General features: G+C 41.5%; 1 protein-coding gene across 8 annotated transcripts in view; it reads right to left on the reverse strand.

The window, feature by feature from the left end:
• The window catches only part of CTBP1 (C-terminal binding protein 1), a 236,465-nt gene that overhangs the window by 44,109 nt on the left and 171,354 nt on the right, over positions 1-21,002 (reverse strand). For 2 of the 8 annotated variants that reach the window (XM_083860932.1, XM_083860930.1), the window contains exon 1: positions 19,888-20,031. The exons of 4 other annotated variants lie outside the window; for them this stretch is intronic. In XM_083860932.1, coding sequence (XP_083717058.1) covers positions 19,888-19,927 — 40 coding nt within the window. In that variant the 5' untranslated portion in view covers positions 19,928-20,031. Of the gene's footprint in view, positions 1-19,359; positions 19,466-19,887; positions 20,032-21,002 lie in introns of those variants that run through there. 2 more of the 8 variants (XM_083860935.1, XM_083860931.1) reach the window with 2 other exon arrangements.

A 21,002-nucleotide genomic window follows, 5' to 3' on the forward strand; every position in this document is an offset into this window, starting at 1 on the left:
CATATGTATTTGAACTGTGAAAAAAAAAAAGAAGAAAACTAGTTTCTTTCCTCTCAACCAATAATGTTACTCTTATAACAAGTTATTTTATTCCAACGGGTTTGGGGTTTTTTTGTTTGTTTTGCTTTAAACCACTGCCTGAGCTGGAAACATGCTTTGGGAGAAAACACCACTTTTTAGCTTTGTCATTACAACTACTTTCAGAGTATTAATTTCACATTATGCTTTAAAGACACTGCCAAGAATTTATTACAACATAAAATTTCTGAATGCAGCCTGTGCTAATGGCTACGCTCTCTGTGTTTTTCTCATATTTTAGATGTTGTACAGGATGCTGTCTCTGAGAAAGAAACCAAATAATCCAAGTGGAGCCAACTTCAAAGGCTTCCTTTATTCTGATCCCAAACACCGAAAGCAGTTTCTCCAACAGCACACCTGTACTTTGACCCAAGAACGTTAAACCACTACCTGGGACACTCCTTATTTTCCTTATCAAAAAGTCTGAAGATAAGCAAGTGTGGGGCCTTGGATAACCAAATTAGTTTCACAAGGTTTATTTTTTTTTCTTGAGGTCAGTAGAACACACCCCGATGAAACTAAAAATAACACTATGGAAATATTTTACACATTGAACACTGACCTCTCCGATTTCTTTGTAACTCCTCTAACTTTTTTTTATTTTGGGAAAGCATCGAATGTGATGCACTATCCTCTCAACTGAACATCATGATGCTGTGTCAGCAATCCTTACAGTGAAACAACAACAAAAAAATACTGTGACTTATTTATGGATGGGAAGAAGGGAGAAAAGCTGGAAACTTTAGGACAGACAGCTAAAAACTTGAACAAATATACATATATACACACACATATACATAGTCCAGACTGCTAAGATGAGCATAATTAAAATGGGTCAATTCAACACAGTATTAAATATTCTGGTAAATGAGGATAATAAAATCCCTCAAGTTACACTTATGTTCTTCTGAAAACCAAAGCAACTCTGACAAACGCTACACCTTTGCAAAGGGCTCCTTAAAGCTTTTTTTTTCTCTCCCTGTCTGGTTCCTCCCACAGCCCCTGACCTCTACTGTTCTCTGTCAATATTAAGAAAATGGCTGCTGATGATTACAAACTAGAGAACAGTGTTGTTGTAAAACTGAGAAAATCTGGAGTATAGCAAAATTGAAATCCTGCACGTCCCACCCAGGCTCCTCTGCAGCTTAAATAATCAAGCTTAAATAAATAGCTTTTTCTAAAAAGATACTCATTTTGAAGGTAAGCAAACAGGATGCATAAAAAATGACAAGCTCACTGAGAACCAGCCAGTAACAACAGTCAAAGTGCCAAATAAAACAGGCAGTTTAAGGCAAAAGCTGGGTTTATGTTATCATGTTACATTTAATCATAATATAACCAAAGCACATGATGTAAGAGAGCTGTTCTACTGAGCTTTTCTTTAAGCAGAAATCTGAGTTTCAATTACAAAGGCTCTGGTCTCAACATCACAGTTAAAGCTGCGCAGAAAAACAGTTCAAATTGGGAGTTATTTCCATGACTTGATGAGAGAAGCAAAATATTTCTTCCCACACATACCACATGCTGAAGGGGTTTAGGGAAGGTTTTTGAATGTTTTAAGATCTTTCTGATGGTGAAAAGCCAGACATGTTTAAAAATTACCTATATTTGCATTTTTTTACTAGGCTTTATAGTTTCTTTTAGTCTATGCAGTTTAACCATTTTCAACTTGAAAAGGGTCCACTGGCATGCACTAAAATGCTTTGCAGATAATTATAAATTTTTCAGGGCACAAATCATGTTCTGTCTCTGTAAATTGCATAAAACATTTATCAGTGCCAGAAAACATCAGTTACAGGGGAACTATTATATAAGGAGTTATTGAATCCATTATTAAGAGTTAGAGAATCTTAAGGCAAAACGGTACTCATCACTCTCCACATGGATTTCTTGCCACCTTCTCCCTCTAACTGTGTATTTTTGGTGTGATTGAGCGCTTGTATTTTGGAAAATGCACTCACTATTACATTTCTCTGTAAATACAGTTAACATGACAGTCCATAGTTTTATTCTAGCCTGTGTGATTTAGCCTAGAAACAAACTTGCTCCAGCTCGTGTGTCCGCCAATGTGCAGGCAGAGACATTTACAAAATCTGCCCACGGCACATCTGTGCGTCACACAAATGTCATCTCCCCCTCTCACAGTGACAGCCTCAGACTTCTGCAGTGACACACTTTGTGAAAAACAGACAATTAAAAAAATGGACCCCTTCTGAAACAAAATATAGACTGACAACAGCAGGAGAAGCAATTACATTGGTCTGATTTCCATTTGATTGGATGTAGTAAAAAACCCCTAAATAAGAAATCTTACTCTATGATTTTTCTGTGTTTTTGAAAGCAGAAACAGGAGGGATGTCAGTAGCAGGATAAACAGCAGTGTGCTGAAAGGCTGCAGGAGCACTCTTATTTCTGCAAGCTGACAAGAAACACATTACTTGGAATTTTATCATTCAAAGATAATCAAACCATCACTGAGTTCATGCAAAGTAAACTTGAAACTCGTTCTGTTGTTCAGAAAGTGGACATGGCATAGGGAAAGATGCTGGAAAACGAGTTTAACTGCTTCCTACTGGCTGTGATTTCTGAAAAATTGGGAGAAAATGACAGCTGAGAGCTTCCCCAGTGCAATACAACAGCTACCAGGCAACTCCCAGAAACCAAGAAACCATTATGACTATTTTCCAGAACATCACAGAAGAACATGAAGCTTGAATCCTTGACCTTGGGATTGAGACAGAGTAACAGGTCTTCATAACACATTATTTCCCCTATTTTCTGGTTATAAAGCAAACCATATTTCTGCAGGGGTGTCACTGCAAAAGTAAAAAACCAGAAGTTAGTTATTACTTCTGCTCCCTAACTTTGGCTACAGCCACTCTCCTTTTGCTTATTAGGTATTTTGACAGCACAGCAATTATTTCAGAAGAAACTGTAGCTTTTAAAACCTTTTCATCAATCTTTTAATTTGTTCTGTCCCTCTGGGTCAGGACTGTCACCCCAGTTACAAAAGGAAGAAGAAAAACAAGTGCTGAGAATAATAAATGAAATCTGAAAAATAACTCTTTGTAATGAAAATTGCACATCCATGAGCAGCCCAGGTGAGAGTCATTTATTTCACCTGCACTGTAAACCAGATTAAAATAAGATACATTCAACCAGTGATTAAACAGGTGCTGGTCAATGAAGTAAATGCTTTAAAAAGAAACTCCACCTGTGCTCTTTTTTTTTTTTTTTTTATAATTAATTAGCCTTATTTTCTTATAAAGTCTACACCATCACAATACATTGTAAAATGTGACCCCCAGGCTGTGATAAAATTCTCAATTTAATCAGAGCTATACACCCCTTAAAGCTTATGTTAAATACTTCACATAAAGATAATTAAACTTTATTGTCAAAAATATTTAAAGGACAACATGACTAGCAGCTTAATGCTGTGGGAGGTCTGACAAGGACCCACAACAGAATATGGGAGAACTTTCTACCATACAGGAAGTCTTTCATTTCAGTGAGTAGTCTACCCACCTCTGGATAAATGAATTAGACAAGGGACACCAGCCACATACATTTGGTTAAAGAATGAAAAATACGTAAGAAGAGGCTGTGCTGGTTACTGAAAGTGTAGTTCCAGAAAGAATATGAAAGAAGAGTTCAATCTACACCAGAAACATTACAATTCATTATGGGGATTAAGTGAATTAATAGAGGGAGTTTTATGCTCAGTGCATTTGTCTGCAGCCCCTCCCGGGCCAGGAGCACCATCAGACATGGCAGGGAGGGATGGAGAGGGGAAAAAAGCAGTTTAGTGCATCCAGTAACTGCAGTACATCAAGACTGGTGTGGGACTAATTTTCTTTTTCAACAGACTTGTTGAGAGAATGAGGGTGGGGGGTTGAAGGGAGAAAGGAATGGTTTTATTCTGCATGATGAGATAGTGTCACACAGGAAGCATCAAGGCCCAACTTCTTCTCACAGCTGCATTATAATTAGTGAAAATCTGGTCTGTAAACTGTGAAAAAAGCCCTCATCTGATGTACTAAACTCTCTCAACCTCCAAGAAAACCGGTGGCAAGTAACTACATGAAAACTCTGAACAGTTTCGGTAGAAGGGTCTGACATGAAGCGAAATCTTTTTTTTTCACCAAAGTTATTTAAAGAAAATATGAAATGCAAAAATATGGGGGTAGGACCTGGAGGGATTGGCTTGTTTTGTTTTACAGTTTGGTTTTTTTTAACTGTCCAGAGAGAATGAGCAATATGGTTGCTGAATAATGCCAGGACATTCATAACACTGGGCAAATGGCATGAACAAAGTATTTCTAACCTGCAGGCCTGTAGTGCTTTCACTGAAATTTGTTAAATGCTGCACAGACTTATGGCTTTGAAATTGAACTGTGTATGCTTTAACTTAGAGAATAAAGAAAAAGCAGTTCAGTACTACACCCAAACAGGCCAGATGAACTGACTGTTTATTAAACATGTAAAATTGAGTTATGAGCAGTACCAATTGAATTTATTTGTTTTGCACTCTCCCTAATAAATGGTTAGTGAAACAAAGTGTCTGAAGCCTGGAACAGGATGGAGAAGAATGAGCCAAAGTACATGAATACAAATCTTATTTTTATTCTGCATATCCAATCTGTACAAAGCTCTCCAGACAAAGGTCTGGAGCTGTTAGGCATGAGATTAAATCTCATCCTAAAGAACTTGAAAGCAACTACACCAGAAACAAAAATTCTGCAACTGCTTATAGCAGATCTTAACTTAGATAGTTATCAATAGTTAAAACAATATTTATTCAGACAGAGTTCCAAATCTCTATAAACATAAACAAATACTAATAGCCTAACTACCTTCTGTGAAGATGTGTATTACCTGTTTTTCTCCAAGCAGCAGTCACAATCACAGCACCATGAATATTGCTCCAATAACAATAAAAGAAGCCCAGAATGTAACTTTTACCAGTATTGAGGTATTTCAGGAACTTCAAACTCCACTAACTAAAATCATAAAATATTAACGAAATTATTCCCTTACTTTTGTCAGCACTGATCAAAGTAAACCTCTAACTTTTCCCCCCCAGTGAAATGCAGTGAACTCTTAAAAGAAAACAGGGCACTCTGCCAATAATAATAATTAAAAAAGAGCAATGTCAATAAATACATTAATGAAACAAAAACTGGGTGGAGCAATTTTGCATTATTAAGAAGTGTTGAGTACTTTCTGAGCATAAACTAAGTTTTGGTGTTAGTCTTTGTTTCCCTGATTCTGCTAAGTTATATGTATAAAAAAAGCTTATATGAAGTACTGTCTTTCTAATACAGTGCACATGATGCAGCAATTTAATTTTTCTTGCTATAAGAGTACATTTTTCCTTTTAAGACAGAAGGCAAGATAATTCACATTGCATCAGAAAACTCACACGTATTAATGATGGGGAATGATGAAGAACATAAATGGTTTCCATTTTCACATTCAAAAACAAGTACCTGCAAATTAATGCTAAAAGCCACTGGCCTATAAAGGAGCCATGTTTCCATGCCAACTGATCACAGAAAGACACATAATTCAACAAAAAATGAATAACCTACAAAACAAGAAAATAAAGAGCAAGTAGAAGTGCTGGAAATCAAGATCATGACCATACTCACCTATTTTACAAGAACAGCAAAGAACACAACAATTAAAATTGCAATTTAAGATGTGAATGGCGTGCAGCTAATGGCACTTCACCATTACAACACTTCTAAAAGCTGTCAGTCTCTAGTCAAGAAAAACAGGATGCAGAACACTTCTATTAAGAAGGAGGGAACATTTGTACAATTCTTATAGAGGTTTCACAGTTGGTGAACATGAAAGCACCAAGTTACTTTTCAGTGCACATCTTTCACCAGCATTTTAATTTTTTGTCCTTAAAGCCTTGCTTTGTACCTCACTCACAGAGTTGTTTTGGGGTCCTGCAATCAGTCAGCAGAGCTGGTTGCAGAGCGAGGCTGTTGCTACCTGAGTGCTCATTGCAAAATCAGGCACATCAGGAACGAGCAACAGGTATCGGCACATGAGGGGCTCACATGGCCCTGTGCATGTATTTACCTGATGTCAGTCCATTTTTCTATGTGTCTGACCAAAATTTAACTTCACAGCTGATAAAACCGTGCTAACAGTACTACAGCAAACAAGTTAGTTCATTAAGTTCATAAATAAAATTATGGGATATTACAGTCCACACATGTCAATTTCTATATTAGTTTAAGGAAGCAAACCTAGAAATACTGAATTGACAAAAATGCTACTGGATCTAAACATAACTAGTTTCAAGATACTGACATTTAAATTAAATACAACCAGCAGTCTATATTCTTCAAACCTCAAGAAATAAATAACCCCAACTAAAAGGTCCATAAACCCTGTGTTCTAAATGAATACAAACTGAAGACAGGATAATAAATTTCCGTTTCTTAGTACGCCTTTATTTTATCAAGCAACAGTGCTTTTCTTCCTATTTAGCTCTTAAGAACGTATTAAAAGTCATTAGAGGTTTAAAACAGATAAAAAATTATGGTTACACAACGGAAGTTGGAAACACAACCACTAATGCGCTTCAGTCCATTTGAATTTTACTGTTTTGTCGCTTTCTGCATGCGTAGATAATAGAAAATTACAAGTGCTTGTACCCACCCAACTGACTTCATATTTATGTGAACACAGAGGTTACATGACAATGGGCCTAAACACTGCATGGAAAAATGCAAAGTTCCCAGAAAACGATCTTTAGTTTCATTTATGAGCCTCAGTCTGCGTAGGGACTTCAGTGACATCAGTGGATGAAAGAAAATAATTATACAGCTATGTTCCAGCTTATCCAGATAGCATGAAAGATTAAGGGTTTCAGACTTTCTTCCTCTGTCTATGCAGAATTTACTAAGAAATGAATTTTTTACATGTGACAGTTGCTTACTGCCCTTTTAAACAGGCATTGATTTCTCTAGGAAAAGCTTTGCCCTTTAAGAGTAAAAAGTGTATGTATTCTAGTAGAAAAGATCTAAGCTGATAAGTTTTTAAGCCACCAACATGCCTTTTTTTTTCTTTTTAATAAAACGCATGCCTACATCACAGCTCAGAAAACTATAGTCACCATTCAGCATCCCTGCAATTTTTTAGGTCTCACTACATTTTTCCAACCTTCCCCTAAGGGTGGCCCATCCAACTGACTGCATTTCTGCAGTTCTTGTACAAGCTGAAAACTGACAATACAGCTATGTGGAGAACCCAGGATTTCTGCATCTTTCTCCATGTATAAACTATTGCTTTTAGGCTTATACACTAAATTCCCGTGTAGGATCCTTGAAGAAAAAAAAAAAACAATAGAAAGAAGAATTTACACACAGGCTCAAGACACATTGACTATTCTCAACTGATAAAACTCCATTTGTAAAGTCATGTACGTCACAATATTCTTTGTGGCATGCCAACTATCCAGAAACTCCTGCACTACAAAGATATGAATTCCAACAGGGAAAAATGTATTTTAATAAATCCCTATCAATGTGTAATATTACAGAAGTTATGAAACAGCTGCAGCAACTGAAAGCTGCCTGTGCTGTGGCTGGCTGACAGTACCTGCACTCCTGGCTCCAAGCTTCCCGGACAATTAATTCCTGCTATGTTTTGGAAGGACCAGGAGTGGCAAAGCTGAGGAACATGAAAGGGTCAGTTCAGCTTCTCACACCTTCACCTCTTTTTATCTATTGTCAAAGAATCTCTTCTGTTCTACAAACACCTTTCTATTTTTTGGAGCCTTCTGAAAGTCAGTTTTATACTGATGACATCGTTTTACTACCATGGATGAAATCATCCAACAGAGCACATGGATTTTTCACACAGAACTGCCTTGGGCAAGATCTTAAAAGGCAACATAGCAGAAGACTCCATGTTATTTAAATATGAAGAGAAGAACAATAATGAAATAAAGAAAAAGTAAATCATTTTCAAGAGAGCAACAACTGGAAGGGCAAACAGTAACAATTTCATGTTCAGTAACACTTCTTAGCCTTGGCCAGCACTTTCTGTTTATATAACTGAAAGAAAGAATGCTGCCCTGAACTTGCCCATTATCCCACAGAAAAGGTATTGTGGGAATGTTAGCTCTTACCTGGCTGACTTCCAGATGCTGGCAAGAAAAAAAAAAAGCCCTTTTAAAATTTTAGTCAACTGAAAAATACTCAACATTTTTCACATTTTACAATTATTCCAAGTTATGTATAAACTAACACAGGCCTTGAACTAAAACCATATTAAATGGTCATAATAAGATGATGGACTGCCGTGCAAAAGGAGGAATCGAGGGGTCTCACAGCCAAATCAAACGGCCAGTACTGTATTTCTCAAACCACAGCAGCTTTGCTGAAAGCAGGCACATTTCTAGAATAGCAGAAATGTTTGCAATGTCCATAAGAGCACTTGCTGGACAATGAGAGCAGGAACCAAAAAAAGTGCCATCCCAATTTCAGGAATGCAGCCCGATGCTGTGATGCTGAGCTGGCAAAGTGTGACCAAGATGCTGTTTGAAGCCTGCACTCTGCCATACAGTTAAAAGAGAGAAATGCATCTTGCTGTCTGTCTAATACCTGCATGGGACCTACTGCAGAAACTGCAACACAGAAGAATCATAGAATCCTTTAGACTGGAAAAGACTTCCAAGATCATGAAGTCCAACCTGACGCTGCCAATGCCATCACTAAACCACGCCCCCAAAGATGCCACATCTACTGGTCGATTAAGTATCTCCAAGGACAGCGCCTCTACCACTGCCCTGGGCAGCCTGTTTCAATGCTTGACAACCCTTTCTGTGAAGAAATTTTTCCTAATATCCAGTCTAAACCTTATCACTTAAAGATAAGTAGGGTCTTACCTCAGCCTCCTTTTCTCCAGGATAAAGAACTGGACACACTTCAGCATCTCAGTGTCTTTTTTTGTAGTGAGGGGGCAACAGAAACACAGGATTCAAGGTGTGGCCTCACCAGCGCTGAGTACAGAGGGACAATCAGTGCCCTGGTCCTGCTGGCCACACTACAGCTGATACACCCCAGGATGCCACTGGCCTTCGTGGCCACCAGGACACATTGCGGCTCATGTTCAGGCACTGTTGACCAGCACCCCCAGGTCCTTTCCCACTGGACACTTTCCAGCCACTTTGCCCCCAACCTGCAGCTGCAGGGTATTGCTGAGGCCCAAGGGCAGGACCCAGCACTTGGTCTCCTTGAACCGGAGACTCACTGATCCATCCTGCCCAGATCCCTCTGCAGAGCCCCCCAGCATGTCAACAGTCACACCCAACTCTGTCATCTGAGGACTTCAGAGAGTGCCCTCAATCCCCTCACCCAGGTCATCAATAAGAATATTAAATGGTACTAGAGAGAACCAAGCACAGTAACTGTGGACTTGAGAAGACCCCAATACAAAATGAGCAAAAATCCCCTTTCTGTTTCAAGCAGAAGGCATTTTTCTTGCTCTTTTCCATCTGGCACTTCAAGTAGCTGTCTTTACTTAACAGTCATCCTGAAGTTTTTAATAAGTCGTACAATGTGCAAACTCAAACTGAAAGAAATTATCCCTTACTTCTCCTCTTCCAAAGTTCAACTGTTAAGTAAAAATAGTTCACGATCATTTTCTGCTCCAAGCCTTTGCATCCCAGCAGGAGCAAGGGTACTCAGTGCTGACACACCATCACCCCCATATTCCAGTGCACAGCAGCACATGGAGCTGCAGCCTCCTCACTCACCAGTGCTCTGCTGGTTCATTTGCATGTGTGCCCTGTCAAGCTAATTGGAGGAATGCAACTTCCCAATTCAAATATACAGGAAGGGTTTTTACTCTTTGAAATTACATTTTTAATTTGGAGAAAGCAAGCCCTTCAGTCACAGTGGAATGTTTTGCACGGTGCTGTGTTCAGTCAAGCCACAGGTTGTCTTTTTAATAAGTGCATTTACCTTAAGCCAGTTCACAAATGAAAGCTCACTGCCTCCCAAACTGTTTCTGTGTGATAAAACAAGACACAAAAAAGATCAGCCAAGCACCTACTCAGAGCACAATTACCTAAAGAACCTTACTCTAATTGGGTCCTATTTCCAACAGATCCCAGAGTGCTTTCCCAGGTAAGCTCCCCATCATTTGCATGCACAGAATGCAGGGTGAGACTGGGCACAGAAAAATTAAGTGAATTATCCCAGGTCATTTCTGAGGCTTCTCAGAAATGTGACAGAACCACCACGACCATCTGGGCCATTCCACAGCTACCTGGGACATCTGCTACCACTGCCATCTCTGCTCTCCTCTCCCTTCCAATTCCCCTGGCAATTATTAGACCACATTTGCCCTGAAAGTCAGTATCTGCACTTAGTATCAGTGCTCAACTAAGATTTTTAGTGACCAGAGGCTTCCTCTACAACAAATAAAACAAACCAAACCACCAAAAAAACCCAAAAAACCCAACAACCAACAAAAAATCCACCTAAAACCACACAACAAACAAAAAACAACCCCCAAAAACACACACAAAAAACCCAAACCCTACCACCACCAAAAAAAACAACTGCAGGAAGGTGATTCAGTTCTCATGTAGGACATTAAATTCCTAACACAGGTCCTTCAGTGATGTTCCTTTTATAGAGAGGTACAAATCCCACACAAAGCAGCTGTATTTATGCTCAAGTGTGCTTCAAAGCTAGAACACACATGCCTAACAATGTCATTGCAAAGTACAAAGTAATTTGGTTTTCCTGATTCCTAAATATCTTAATGCAAATGTGAAATGAGCTCAGTACACTTAGTCTCACTTTACTTACTTAAAAAAAGGATTCAAGGAGGCTTTCACTACCTTAACTAACTTGATTTAAAATCATACTTAAGTAAATGGAAGCAGTTTCCCAGGTATTATATGGCCTATTCATGGACTACTTCTTTCACTGTGCGCTCCTGTGATCAAAGACATCTTAGATGTAACAGGTGAGGTTATTTACTATTTATAAAAACATTCGCTGTTTAATCTTCTTCTTATAATCAGTCTTCTAAAATGAAAACTAATTTTTATTAATTCTCTTTGAAAATCTGACAGAGAAGTAGATGATTTTGAACATCATTTTTTCCTGCAGAAAGAAAGAAAAATGCCCTCCTGCCAATAGATCTTTAGGGCACTTCAATAGCTGCTGAATTGTGCAAACCACACTTCGGAATATTCATCATTTCTATGAGAGAGTATCCTCAGGACAGCAAAAAACCCCAAAATTCATTTTCAACTTCTTAGGAGGTTTTGTTTTTTTCCCTTGACTGTGGGTCTAAGAAAATAGCTTCTATTTATGTATTTGTTAACAGATTTTTTAAATGTATTTAAAAGAAAAAAAAAAAAAAAGCCACAAAGCTCAGAAGAATCACTAACAGAATTTAACTGACTCAAAAAAACAGTTCAGAGGGAAGATGGTAGCAAAGTTATGAAAATCAATGCAAAACTGTAATATTCCCAGTACTTCAAGTTCTCAATTACCAGCTCCATGCAAGCCACTCTTTTGTACTTTCTTTATTCACAGGACTAAGAAAATAAGACTCATGATTTTGGAGAGTTCCCATAATCCTGAGTCTTTCAACTGAGTGGCAGAACTCGTTCTTCAACTGCAAGTAATGAAACAAACCAATCTTTGAACAAAATTTTAGTAGAAGTGTTATCCTGCCGTAACTCAGGTTTAGTATGGAGGATGCAGCCAGATCCTTTTGATTCCAACTCCCATCAATACCAACTGGAAGCTGAATCATTTAATGTCCTGCCTGCAGGATCCAAAGCTGCTAAGACAGGGAAAGTTGTGCCTGCGGATTGCTGTTCTCCTAATTCCGCCTTAAAAACCTCTATTTCTAAGGAGATGGTTCTCACTGCTGAATACACAATGCTGGTTTTAAATTTTAGATGGCTGCAGGGTGGTCATGAGACAAATGCCACGAGTATTTGCACACCTCCCTATTTACAGTAAGAAGGAAAATCATCTGGATTCAAGGATGCAAAACACGAGATCCTTTGAACAAAGACATGGTAAGAGAAACTCTTAACAGAAGTCTGCCAAATACAAACACACATAACCAGACCCAAAAGGCAATGTATTGTGAAACCTTTCAAAACCATACAATACTATAGGAATTAAGTAAACTTCAAACTCCCCTGCAATACTCTCGTCATAGCTAATTTGTGATTTCCTGTACACTCAGTACTAACAGCACAATGGAGCCTCTATTGTGGGCCTCCTCCCACAAGCTTTTAAAAAATGCAAGACATTCTTTTTATCTAGACTGGCGTGGCTAAAATACATCGAGCTCTACATAGATAAATGGTAATTTTAGATGCTGCTTCTGCTCATAGAAACAAAAAATAAAAATGTGCTGCCTGGTGGTGCTGGGTTTAAAGTTCACAAAGGATCAGTGCTGTGCTGGCTAAACTTCTGACCATGGATTTCAAGCAGGGTAGATAAAGGAAACCACTTTAGTTTTAGGGTAACAAGAGAAGATTGAGAACACACTGAGAACACTCTGCCAATTCAACATAATTCCAATCAGCTTTTAGAGTCTCACAGGAGCTGAAAAAATGAATGAAAATTTGACAGAATTCATGGGATAAAGCAATTGCAGTATTCACTGCAAATCTTGATTGAGGGTGAAAGTAGAGAGTCCTTTAGGCACAAGTAACTAGGTTATGGAGGTTAAAACTGATATTGCATACTTTTTATCTTAAAGGATCCTGAAAGCTAATACAAACCAACCAAAATTAACAAGACTTTCCGCTGGTAGCAGAAATGAAAGACACTAATCCTGGCACAGGACAGGCTGGGAAAAATGCACAACCAGCACAGACAGACTTTCAGTATGCAGGAGAGAATTTGGTGGGGATGCAAAATAAAACCTAAAATGCTGCAGTGGCTTTGATCAGCACCTTAATGACCTTTCTTAGTTAAAAAAATAATGCGTTAAAATGGAATTAGCTACCCAGTTCCAGTCAGCATGGGAACACACACACACACACAACACTGAATTACTTAAGATCACTTCTCAGTAATCCTGATTATATGAATGAGAAAGTCAACGACATGAGAAAGGCTGTGATACACATTAATACTGCTCACTGAAGCACCAGACACACATTAAGATGCTTGGTAGACCACAAATGTGAAAACGCTCATTACCCGGTTGAAAATAAACAGTTTAACATATCTGGTACAACACATTAAAGTGAAAAAATATTTAAGTATCAGTTTAAGAGTTTGGAGACTGGCTTGTGGTTATCTCTGCTAAACACTTTTGTCCTGCATGACTCTGCAAAGACTGAAGCTACGCACTCAGCAAGAGACAAACTGGCTGCAACCATCTAATGAAATTTGACTCATCTGGGAATTTTGATGAAGTGCTCCACACCACTGTTTCTGCTAAGCCATACATTTTCCTTGCAGGATCGAGAGTGCTGCAAATATGCAAAAAAAGCAGCATCAAATTTGGACTGTTTTGGCTTAAAATAGAAAGTTAATTCTGAAAATCCATATTCAGGTAAAAATACCACAGAAGCCAATGGAAACTTTGCAATTATAAATTAAAGTACAAGGATCTGCATCAATGGCACAGTCATCACCGTCTGTCAGCCCCCAGCAGCACCTCTTGCCGACTGTAAGTCTGACTAAGAGCTGCCTGGGGCAGCTCTCTCTTCCTACAAACCCTCCTGCACATCAGCCCGATCCAACTGGAGAGCACACATCCTGGTACAGCTCCTTTCTGGCTCATTCTCCCAACTTCTGACTCACCCAAGGGCTATGATGACATTTTGCAGAGTGAAAAAAAAATCTATGTGTAGTAGCAGATGATGAAAATCCCCTGCAGTGCTGCTTCTCTCCTGGGTCTTTCCTGAGCTCTGTCTGGCCAGGGCACTGTCCAAGAAGGCTGCAGGGACAGCCCTCTGGCCATTCCTCTGCCTGGCCAGGCACACAGGGCTCAGTGGCACAGGGCGCTTGCTCCTGCCAGAGGAAGGAATACAGCCTGATGGGAATGCAGCAGGGACAGCCTTGGAGAGTCCCATTTGCCATTCCTGCTGTCATCACGTGGCAGCCACAGGCTAATTCCTATTGATCATGTTTGGAGAGTGGGAAAGAAGAACAATCTGCCACATGGCAGCAGCAACAGCAGCGAGCGCAGCTCTCAGAGGCTCCAACACGAGCAAAACTGAAAGCAGGACCACTCTCTTCTGCTACCCCAAGGGCTCAGCTTTCCTAAACCAATATCTGCTGTGGTTAGACCCTGCCCTGACTGTCCAACAACCTGTGGGTGAGGGCCTACATCCCTTCTGCACAAAGCCAGACACATTCAGGTGAACGTGCACAACCCTGTGCTGCCCACCGTGGTTCCCCCAACTATAGAGATTTCTCACTTCACAAGGTCACGCGTGAACCAAGCACAGAAGGTGTCAAAGCAACGCCTCCTTTGAAAGGCAGCAAAAGTCATGCTCTTGTCATGTTCTGCATGGTGGTGTGAGAATTCACTGCTATTAAAGCTCTCAGCACATCCTGCCAGGACAGAACTCCCACCTCCCTCATCACAGGGTGTGCCTGTGTTCCACAGCAGAAGATGGAATCTATCAAAAAATGCTGGTGATGTTCAGGAAGACCATTAGAGCACATCCAACAATGCAGAGCTTGGGCTGCACACAGGAATCTGGAACTGTGACTCAAGTCAAGTAAGAAATGTTTCCCTGCTTCCTTCCTTTTTTTTTTTTTTTTTTTTTTGTGAGTTGGCATCAGAGCTCCCCTAAATAGACCAAGGGAGAGGAGGGGTAACGTGGTGAGCTCTGGCACACACACAGGCAGAAAGCACGAACAACTTTCACTGCAGACTTATGTAACTTTGCCGGTGGTGACACAACTCACTGAAGGGAGGTTTAGGCACAGATAAGGGACATTCACTGACCTGTAAATAGAACTGTTAAAATATGCCTTAAAATACCTCACATAAAGCAAAATTATATAATCACATTACCTCGTGCTTTAATACTGAGACAACAAAAGCTTCATATGCAACAGAAATAAAAGCTTTCTATTAATACCTCAACTTCAGAATTAGCTGAACAATTGTCCCCAGTCCCCAGGGCCAGCTTTTTCTGCTTTCTGCATAGAATCTCTTCTGGCTGACTACCCTGGCAGGTATACTGCAAGGAAGTTCCTCTAAAAGCCCCCTGAAAAAGGCAGGTATAAAAAAAGATGAAAATGCAAGGATGAGCAATAGTCATCCAAAATAAATATCAGCATGAAATATGCTATTGTATTAACTACACTTAGTTTAAAGGAAAAAAAAATCAAACAATGTCAATTTTCAATTATGTTGATTAGACACAAACTGAATAATTAGTAAATAGAATAATAATATAGGAAACATGATATGTTTGAAATGAAGTGACAAAAATATTCCAGAAGAGAGAACAAGCTAATTCGTAATCTTCCTCAAAAATTAATTACTCATTCTGCTGTAGCAAACATAAGCACTTTATGTTTTGCACATCAAAAAACCATTAACCTATTCATCTAAGGCACAGATTTTTTCAGGAGAGATTCTTTGAGTGGTTTTTTTTATATTTCACGTTTAGTTTTACCTTGTGATTTTTTTTTTTTTAATTATTATTTCATTACTCCTGGAACAGCCATAGGGGTAAAGACCCAGGTTAAGGCAGGCATCCATCCCGGGGCCATCTTCTGTGGGCAGAGCCTGCGGGTGGGGCTGGGGAATCCAGATCCAGATCCTCCCATCCCAATGCACCACAGATCGCAGCTACCAGGCAATGAGGAGCCCAGGGACTGTCTCCTTGAGGAACCAGATAGACTCTGGTCACGTTCAAAAACAACCTGAAGTTTTAACCCCCTTCAACCACAAAACCAAAGATGAACGCCAAAGGGCTCCAAAAGCACCAAAACCTGTCTGATCTGGGGACTCTCAGCGCCTTTTTTCGCGTCATGAACAATTTGGGACACTTACTCTGTTTCCCCTCTCTACAGCACCACCACACAAGGCCACACACCAGTTTCAGTCAGCCAGCACTTGGAGGCCGCCAGATTCCCAAAACACTTCTGATCACGTTAATAATTTGGGGAGATGAGCTGAGGATTGCTGTGCACTGGAAAAGATCCTGTCGTGATCACAGCTCAGAGATCCCAAACCGCCCGCCACAGCTGGAAGCGCCGCCACATTTCTCCAGTTCTCCCAGAGGAACAGTGGCCAGAGAGCAAAGGGTTACACTGCAGCAGGAAATGTTAATTTTAGATTTATCTGCAATGTTTTCCTGATCAATTCACAGACTATAATGAATCATCATCTCTGCTCTTGAGGCAATAAGGGAGAAAGAGACCCAAAACTACAGCTGGGAATTTGTCTTCCTGAACTGTAAATCCATTGCTCTGCGGTCTGGGAGTGAGAAAGAACGTGCAGCTGAGGAACTAAGGCTAAAGGGCTCTGTACTACAACTTTTATCCTCACCTTAAGTTTTAGGACATGTATTAAAAGTGTAACTTCATCTCTACTCTCACACTAAATAAATAATTATGGGGCCAGGAGGTGAGGGAGCCTCAGAGGAGGCTGCTACACTGCCGCACTGCCAACTGCTCTGGGATTTGAAAGCTTGACACATGCTGGAGTATCACCTCATCAATGTTCCCAGCTGGCTTGGGAGGCAAAAACCTGACTACTACTCTTTAAAGGCGGGTCTCTCACACAGGAACAGCCAAGTGCTCCAGATAAGCTTCAGAAAATACAGTTATTAAAAACGCATGGTACGTAAGTCAAAACAAAATGGGAACAAGCATTTTTAGCCCAAAACAACAGCACAGTTTCAAGTTCAGCATTGTATTTCACATAAACAAATAAAGATTATGTTGCTTCTCAACATCTTTGCTTAAAAGACATTAAAATTTGTGCCCTTCTATACACTTAATGCTGTTCAAAGTGTTTTCTGGTAAAATAAGCTTTTTTACTTTTTTTTTTTTCATATTTACAGTTTTCACTTTAAAAAAAGGTACTTCAGGAGAATACCAGTTTCCTCCTCAAAAGAGATGACCCAGCTGGTCAGTGATCTGTAGTAGATGTTCTTATTTGAAAAAGAGGGATTGACTTTATGTTTCAAAACGTTGGCAAGTGCACTACTGTGTCTGTATGATAACACTTCACAGTACGCAGCCCAATCCTAATCTCCCGGATCACACTTTTGGCTAAGAGCTGCAACCCCCTCTGTTTACACTGCAAATAAGACAACAGCTCTCAGAAACTGAGAGATTAATAAATTGAAGGATCACACATTTTTAACAAAGGGCAGACACTATTTTATCTTTATGATGCAGAAGGACAAGTCAAGAGGTAACCAGACTGACAAGCATAAGGGCACTTGTAATTTGTTTTATCATGCTATCAGAACTCCACAGGATGACAAAGTATCACAGCATATACAATATTTACGATGAGGAGCTTTCTCCACGTAGAGTGCTGTGTGCTGGGAAGCTGCACGCTCCAGCTATTCCTTAACTACACATGACAACACTCAACTGCAAAATTCACAAAGGTGACTGGCGTAGTTTCGTTTCAAAATAGCAGTTTCATTGACTAAACTCTCCTACTGAGCACGACTACAGCAGTTCTCAGGATTATTTGTCAATTCAGTAATGAAGTAACACATCCCCTGATGGAAAAACACCGAATCTGTGTTATTTGGGGGGGTACGGGGGGTGTGTTTACAGAAGGGCAGAGAACACACCACTGACTCTGCACCAATTTACACCCTCGATGCCATCAAACAAACACAGAGAAACCAAATTCATGTCCCAAGTATTATTCTATATTAACAATGACAAAAAAGACGGAACAATTTAATTCTCCCACTTTCTCTTATCTGTTTATGAATTGCAGCCACCTCGTAAACACCCATTTTTTGTTCAGGCTGGAAAAGAGGAAGGTTGGGGGGCAGAGGGTTGTTTTTTTCCTTTTGGTTTGAAACACACCAGTGAATTGCCAATGGGCAAAATATTTTGTCACTACCTCACTCTGGGGATGGCTGACATAATAATAAACTGAAGAGGATGCTATCTGTCAAACATTAAGGAATTCCAATATTGAAATCTTGCTGCCTTTGGGGGTCAATAAAGAGCAACATTATAAAATACACTAAAGTTAGCAGTTTGGGCTGCTAATTTTACATGCCTGCTTCACCAACGCACAGCTAAAAATAGATAAAAGAGATAAGAGCACAGAACAAAGAGATGCACTGGACAATTATCTTTCTGCTAGCAGTCTAATTTATATCCAGCTTTTTAACCCTTCTTATTTATAAAGAAAACAGATTTTCCAAGGATTACTTAATGCAATCTCAATATGAAATTATTAAAGAATGTTTTATTTCTCTTAGTGTTTTCTTGCTCTCTTCCTAGTGGGACAGAATAATGAGATTTAAAATATTTTAATAAGGGCATCAGGCTACTTGCCAAGGGGCTCGAATACTAAATAAGAATATTTACATCTTTTAAGACCCTGGAGGAGGAATCAGTGCAATGCACTTGAAACACGTACACACATCGCAAATATGACAGTTAATTTTAATTCATTGGAAAAGAAAGTACACTCACTTCAGTTTATTAGGCCTCATTATTTTCAATGAGGCTAAAGGGATGATTATCTTTAGCTGCTCCAATGTGGCCTAAAACCAAACATTCTTCCTGATAACGACAACACTTACTAAAATATAAGGCACTGTGAAATTGTTCAATTTCAGTTACAACAGGTGAAATTTTAAAAACAAGCCCTTTTAACAATATTTTCTACCATTATTCTGTCCAGCTCAGTTCTATGACTTAAATCCTGACTTTCGAATTTAATTTTTTAGAGGAAAACAAAGCAGCACAGCAGTCTGACTCATGTCTACACTGTAAACAGGCTTGTTCTATGCTTTGTAGCCTTCTTTCCGTAAAATTTGCTTACAAAATGATAATGTTTATAAACAGAATCGACATTCTGTCTCCTTATGTCTGGAGGCAGGAAAAAAAAATCACCTTCAGATTAACATGACAATTTATGCCAAGCAATTCTGGAGGCATATCTGTAACATCACCCTGTGCATATTATTTACTTTACCTTAAAAAACAACAGCATAAATGCATACTTAAAAAAAAATAATAATAAAAGAAGGGAAAAGAAAGAAACAGAGAAACTGAGATTTAGGGTGAAGAGTCTTACCTCTGATACACAACCCGTCCGCAGCTCTGCCAAAAACCATCCCACCACCAGCCAGGCCTTGAGCACTTTTTTAACGCAATAAAACGCCGCTTTTAAACTTCCTGTTTATCCAAACACCGGCCCAGCTTTCCCGCAGCTCGGAGCCGGCACCGATCACCCCACGGAACGAGAATAGGGGAAAGAAACACCCCAAACCCTTCCTGGGGAAACCAACACCCCAAACCCCTCCCGGGCGCAGCTTCACCGCCCTTTGAGTTTGGTACTTCGGGACGACTCCCCCTCCCACCCCTCCCTCCGCCCGCTCGCCACTCGTTTTAATTTCCCTTTATGTTTTTACCCAACCTCAAAAAGCAGCCACCGGGCAAAGTTGGGCCGGCGCTGCGGCCGCCAGGGCAGCCCCGCGGCGGGGCCCGGAGCGGCGGTGACGGGCACACAAAGCGCGGTGGCGGCCGCTCGTGTGTGTGTCCCCCCTCCTCCGCCCCGCTCCCCGCCCGCCCCGCACCGCGGCGAGCAGGCCGGATGGGTTACCTAGAGGCAAGCCCTTGTTCAGGAGGTGCGAACTTCCCATGGAGGCGCCGCGCTCCGTCCGCGCCCGCCGCGGGGAGGAGGAGGAGGACGAGGAGGACGAGGAGGAGGATGCCGGGGGGCAGCGCCGCTCGGAGCCGCCGCGGCAGCCGCGGCATATGGCGGCCGCTCCGTGGGCGCCCCCGAACTGAGAGCGGCGCCTCGGTGCGCGCCCCCGCCGCCGGGCGCGTCCCCGCCGCCGCCGCGCGCACGCGCGCCCGCCCGCCCCCGCGGAGGGAGGGGCGGGGTGGGGCGGAGGGGGGGGGGGGGGGGGAGGTTGTGGATGGGGGGCGGCCGCCGCCGCCGCGCCCCCCAGGCTCGATCTCCTGGTTCTAGGCGGGCGCCGAGACAAACGAGACAGCGGGGCGGGCGAGCTTGGGTCGGCCGCGCGCAGCGAAGCGGGGACCTGTCCCGGGACGCGATGTCGCCACCGCTTTTTGTTTTGTTGTTGTTGTTTTGCTTTGTTTTGTTCAAACTTCGGCAAAGTTAACGCCGCTTGGGTTCAGAGAATCACGGAATGGGTCATGCTGGAAGGGACCACAGCGGGTCATGGAGTCCAAGCTCCCTGCTCAAACAAGGTTTTCCCCAGAGCGCAGGGCTCAGGACTGGATCCAGACGGGCCTGGAACATCTCCAGGGCGGGAGGCTCCACACCCTCTCTGGGCAGTGTGTCCCATGGGCGGTCACTACACACAAGTTCCTCCTCATGTTCAGGTGGAACTTCCTGCCCACCGCTTTCTGCCCGTCCCTGGCATCCCAAAACACCGGCACTTCTGGTGTTTGGCTGTATTTGTGATTCGGCTAAGGCTTTTCCCCTCACGAACTAAGAGGGATGAAAACAAAACCATAACGCTGTAATTTTGCTCCGGGTGAGGGTCAATGCCTCCCTCCTGCATCTTCCTTGATCCGCCCTGCAGAGCCCCAGAACGAACCCCGCGGTCTCGGCAGAGCGGGGGCGGCTCTGGGAGAAGGAGCAGCCGACTGCCCGAGCTCGAAGCACCCGGGCCCGGTTTGTTCCCCGCGGGGATGTTCCCATCGGGCCCATGAGGCCGCGCTCCCCCGGGGTCACCCCGCGCCCGC

Source organism: Zosterops lateralis, assembly GCF_965231275.1.
Source record: "Zosterops lateralis genome assembly, chromosome: 5".
Taxonomy (NCBI): domain Eukaryota; kingdom Metazoa; phylum Chordata; class Aves; order Passeriformes; family Zosteropidae; genus Zosterops; species Zosterops lateralis.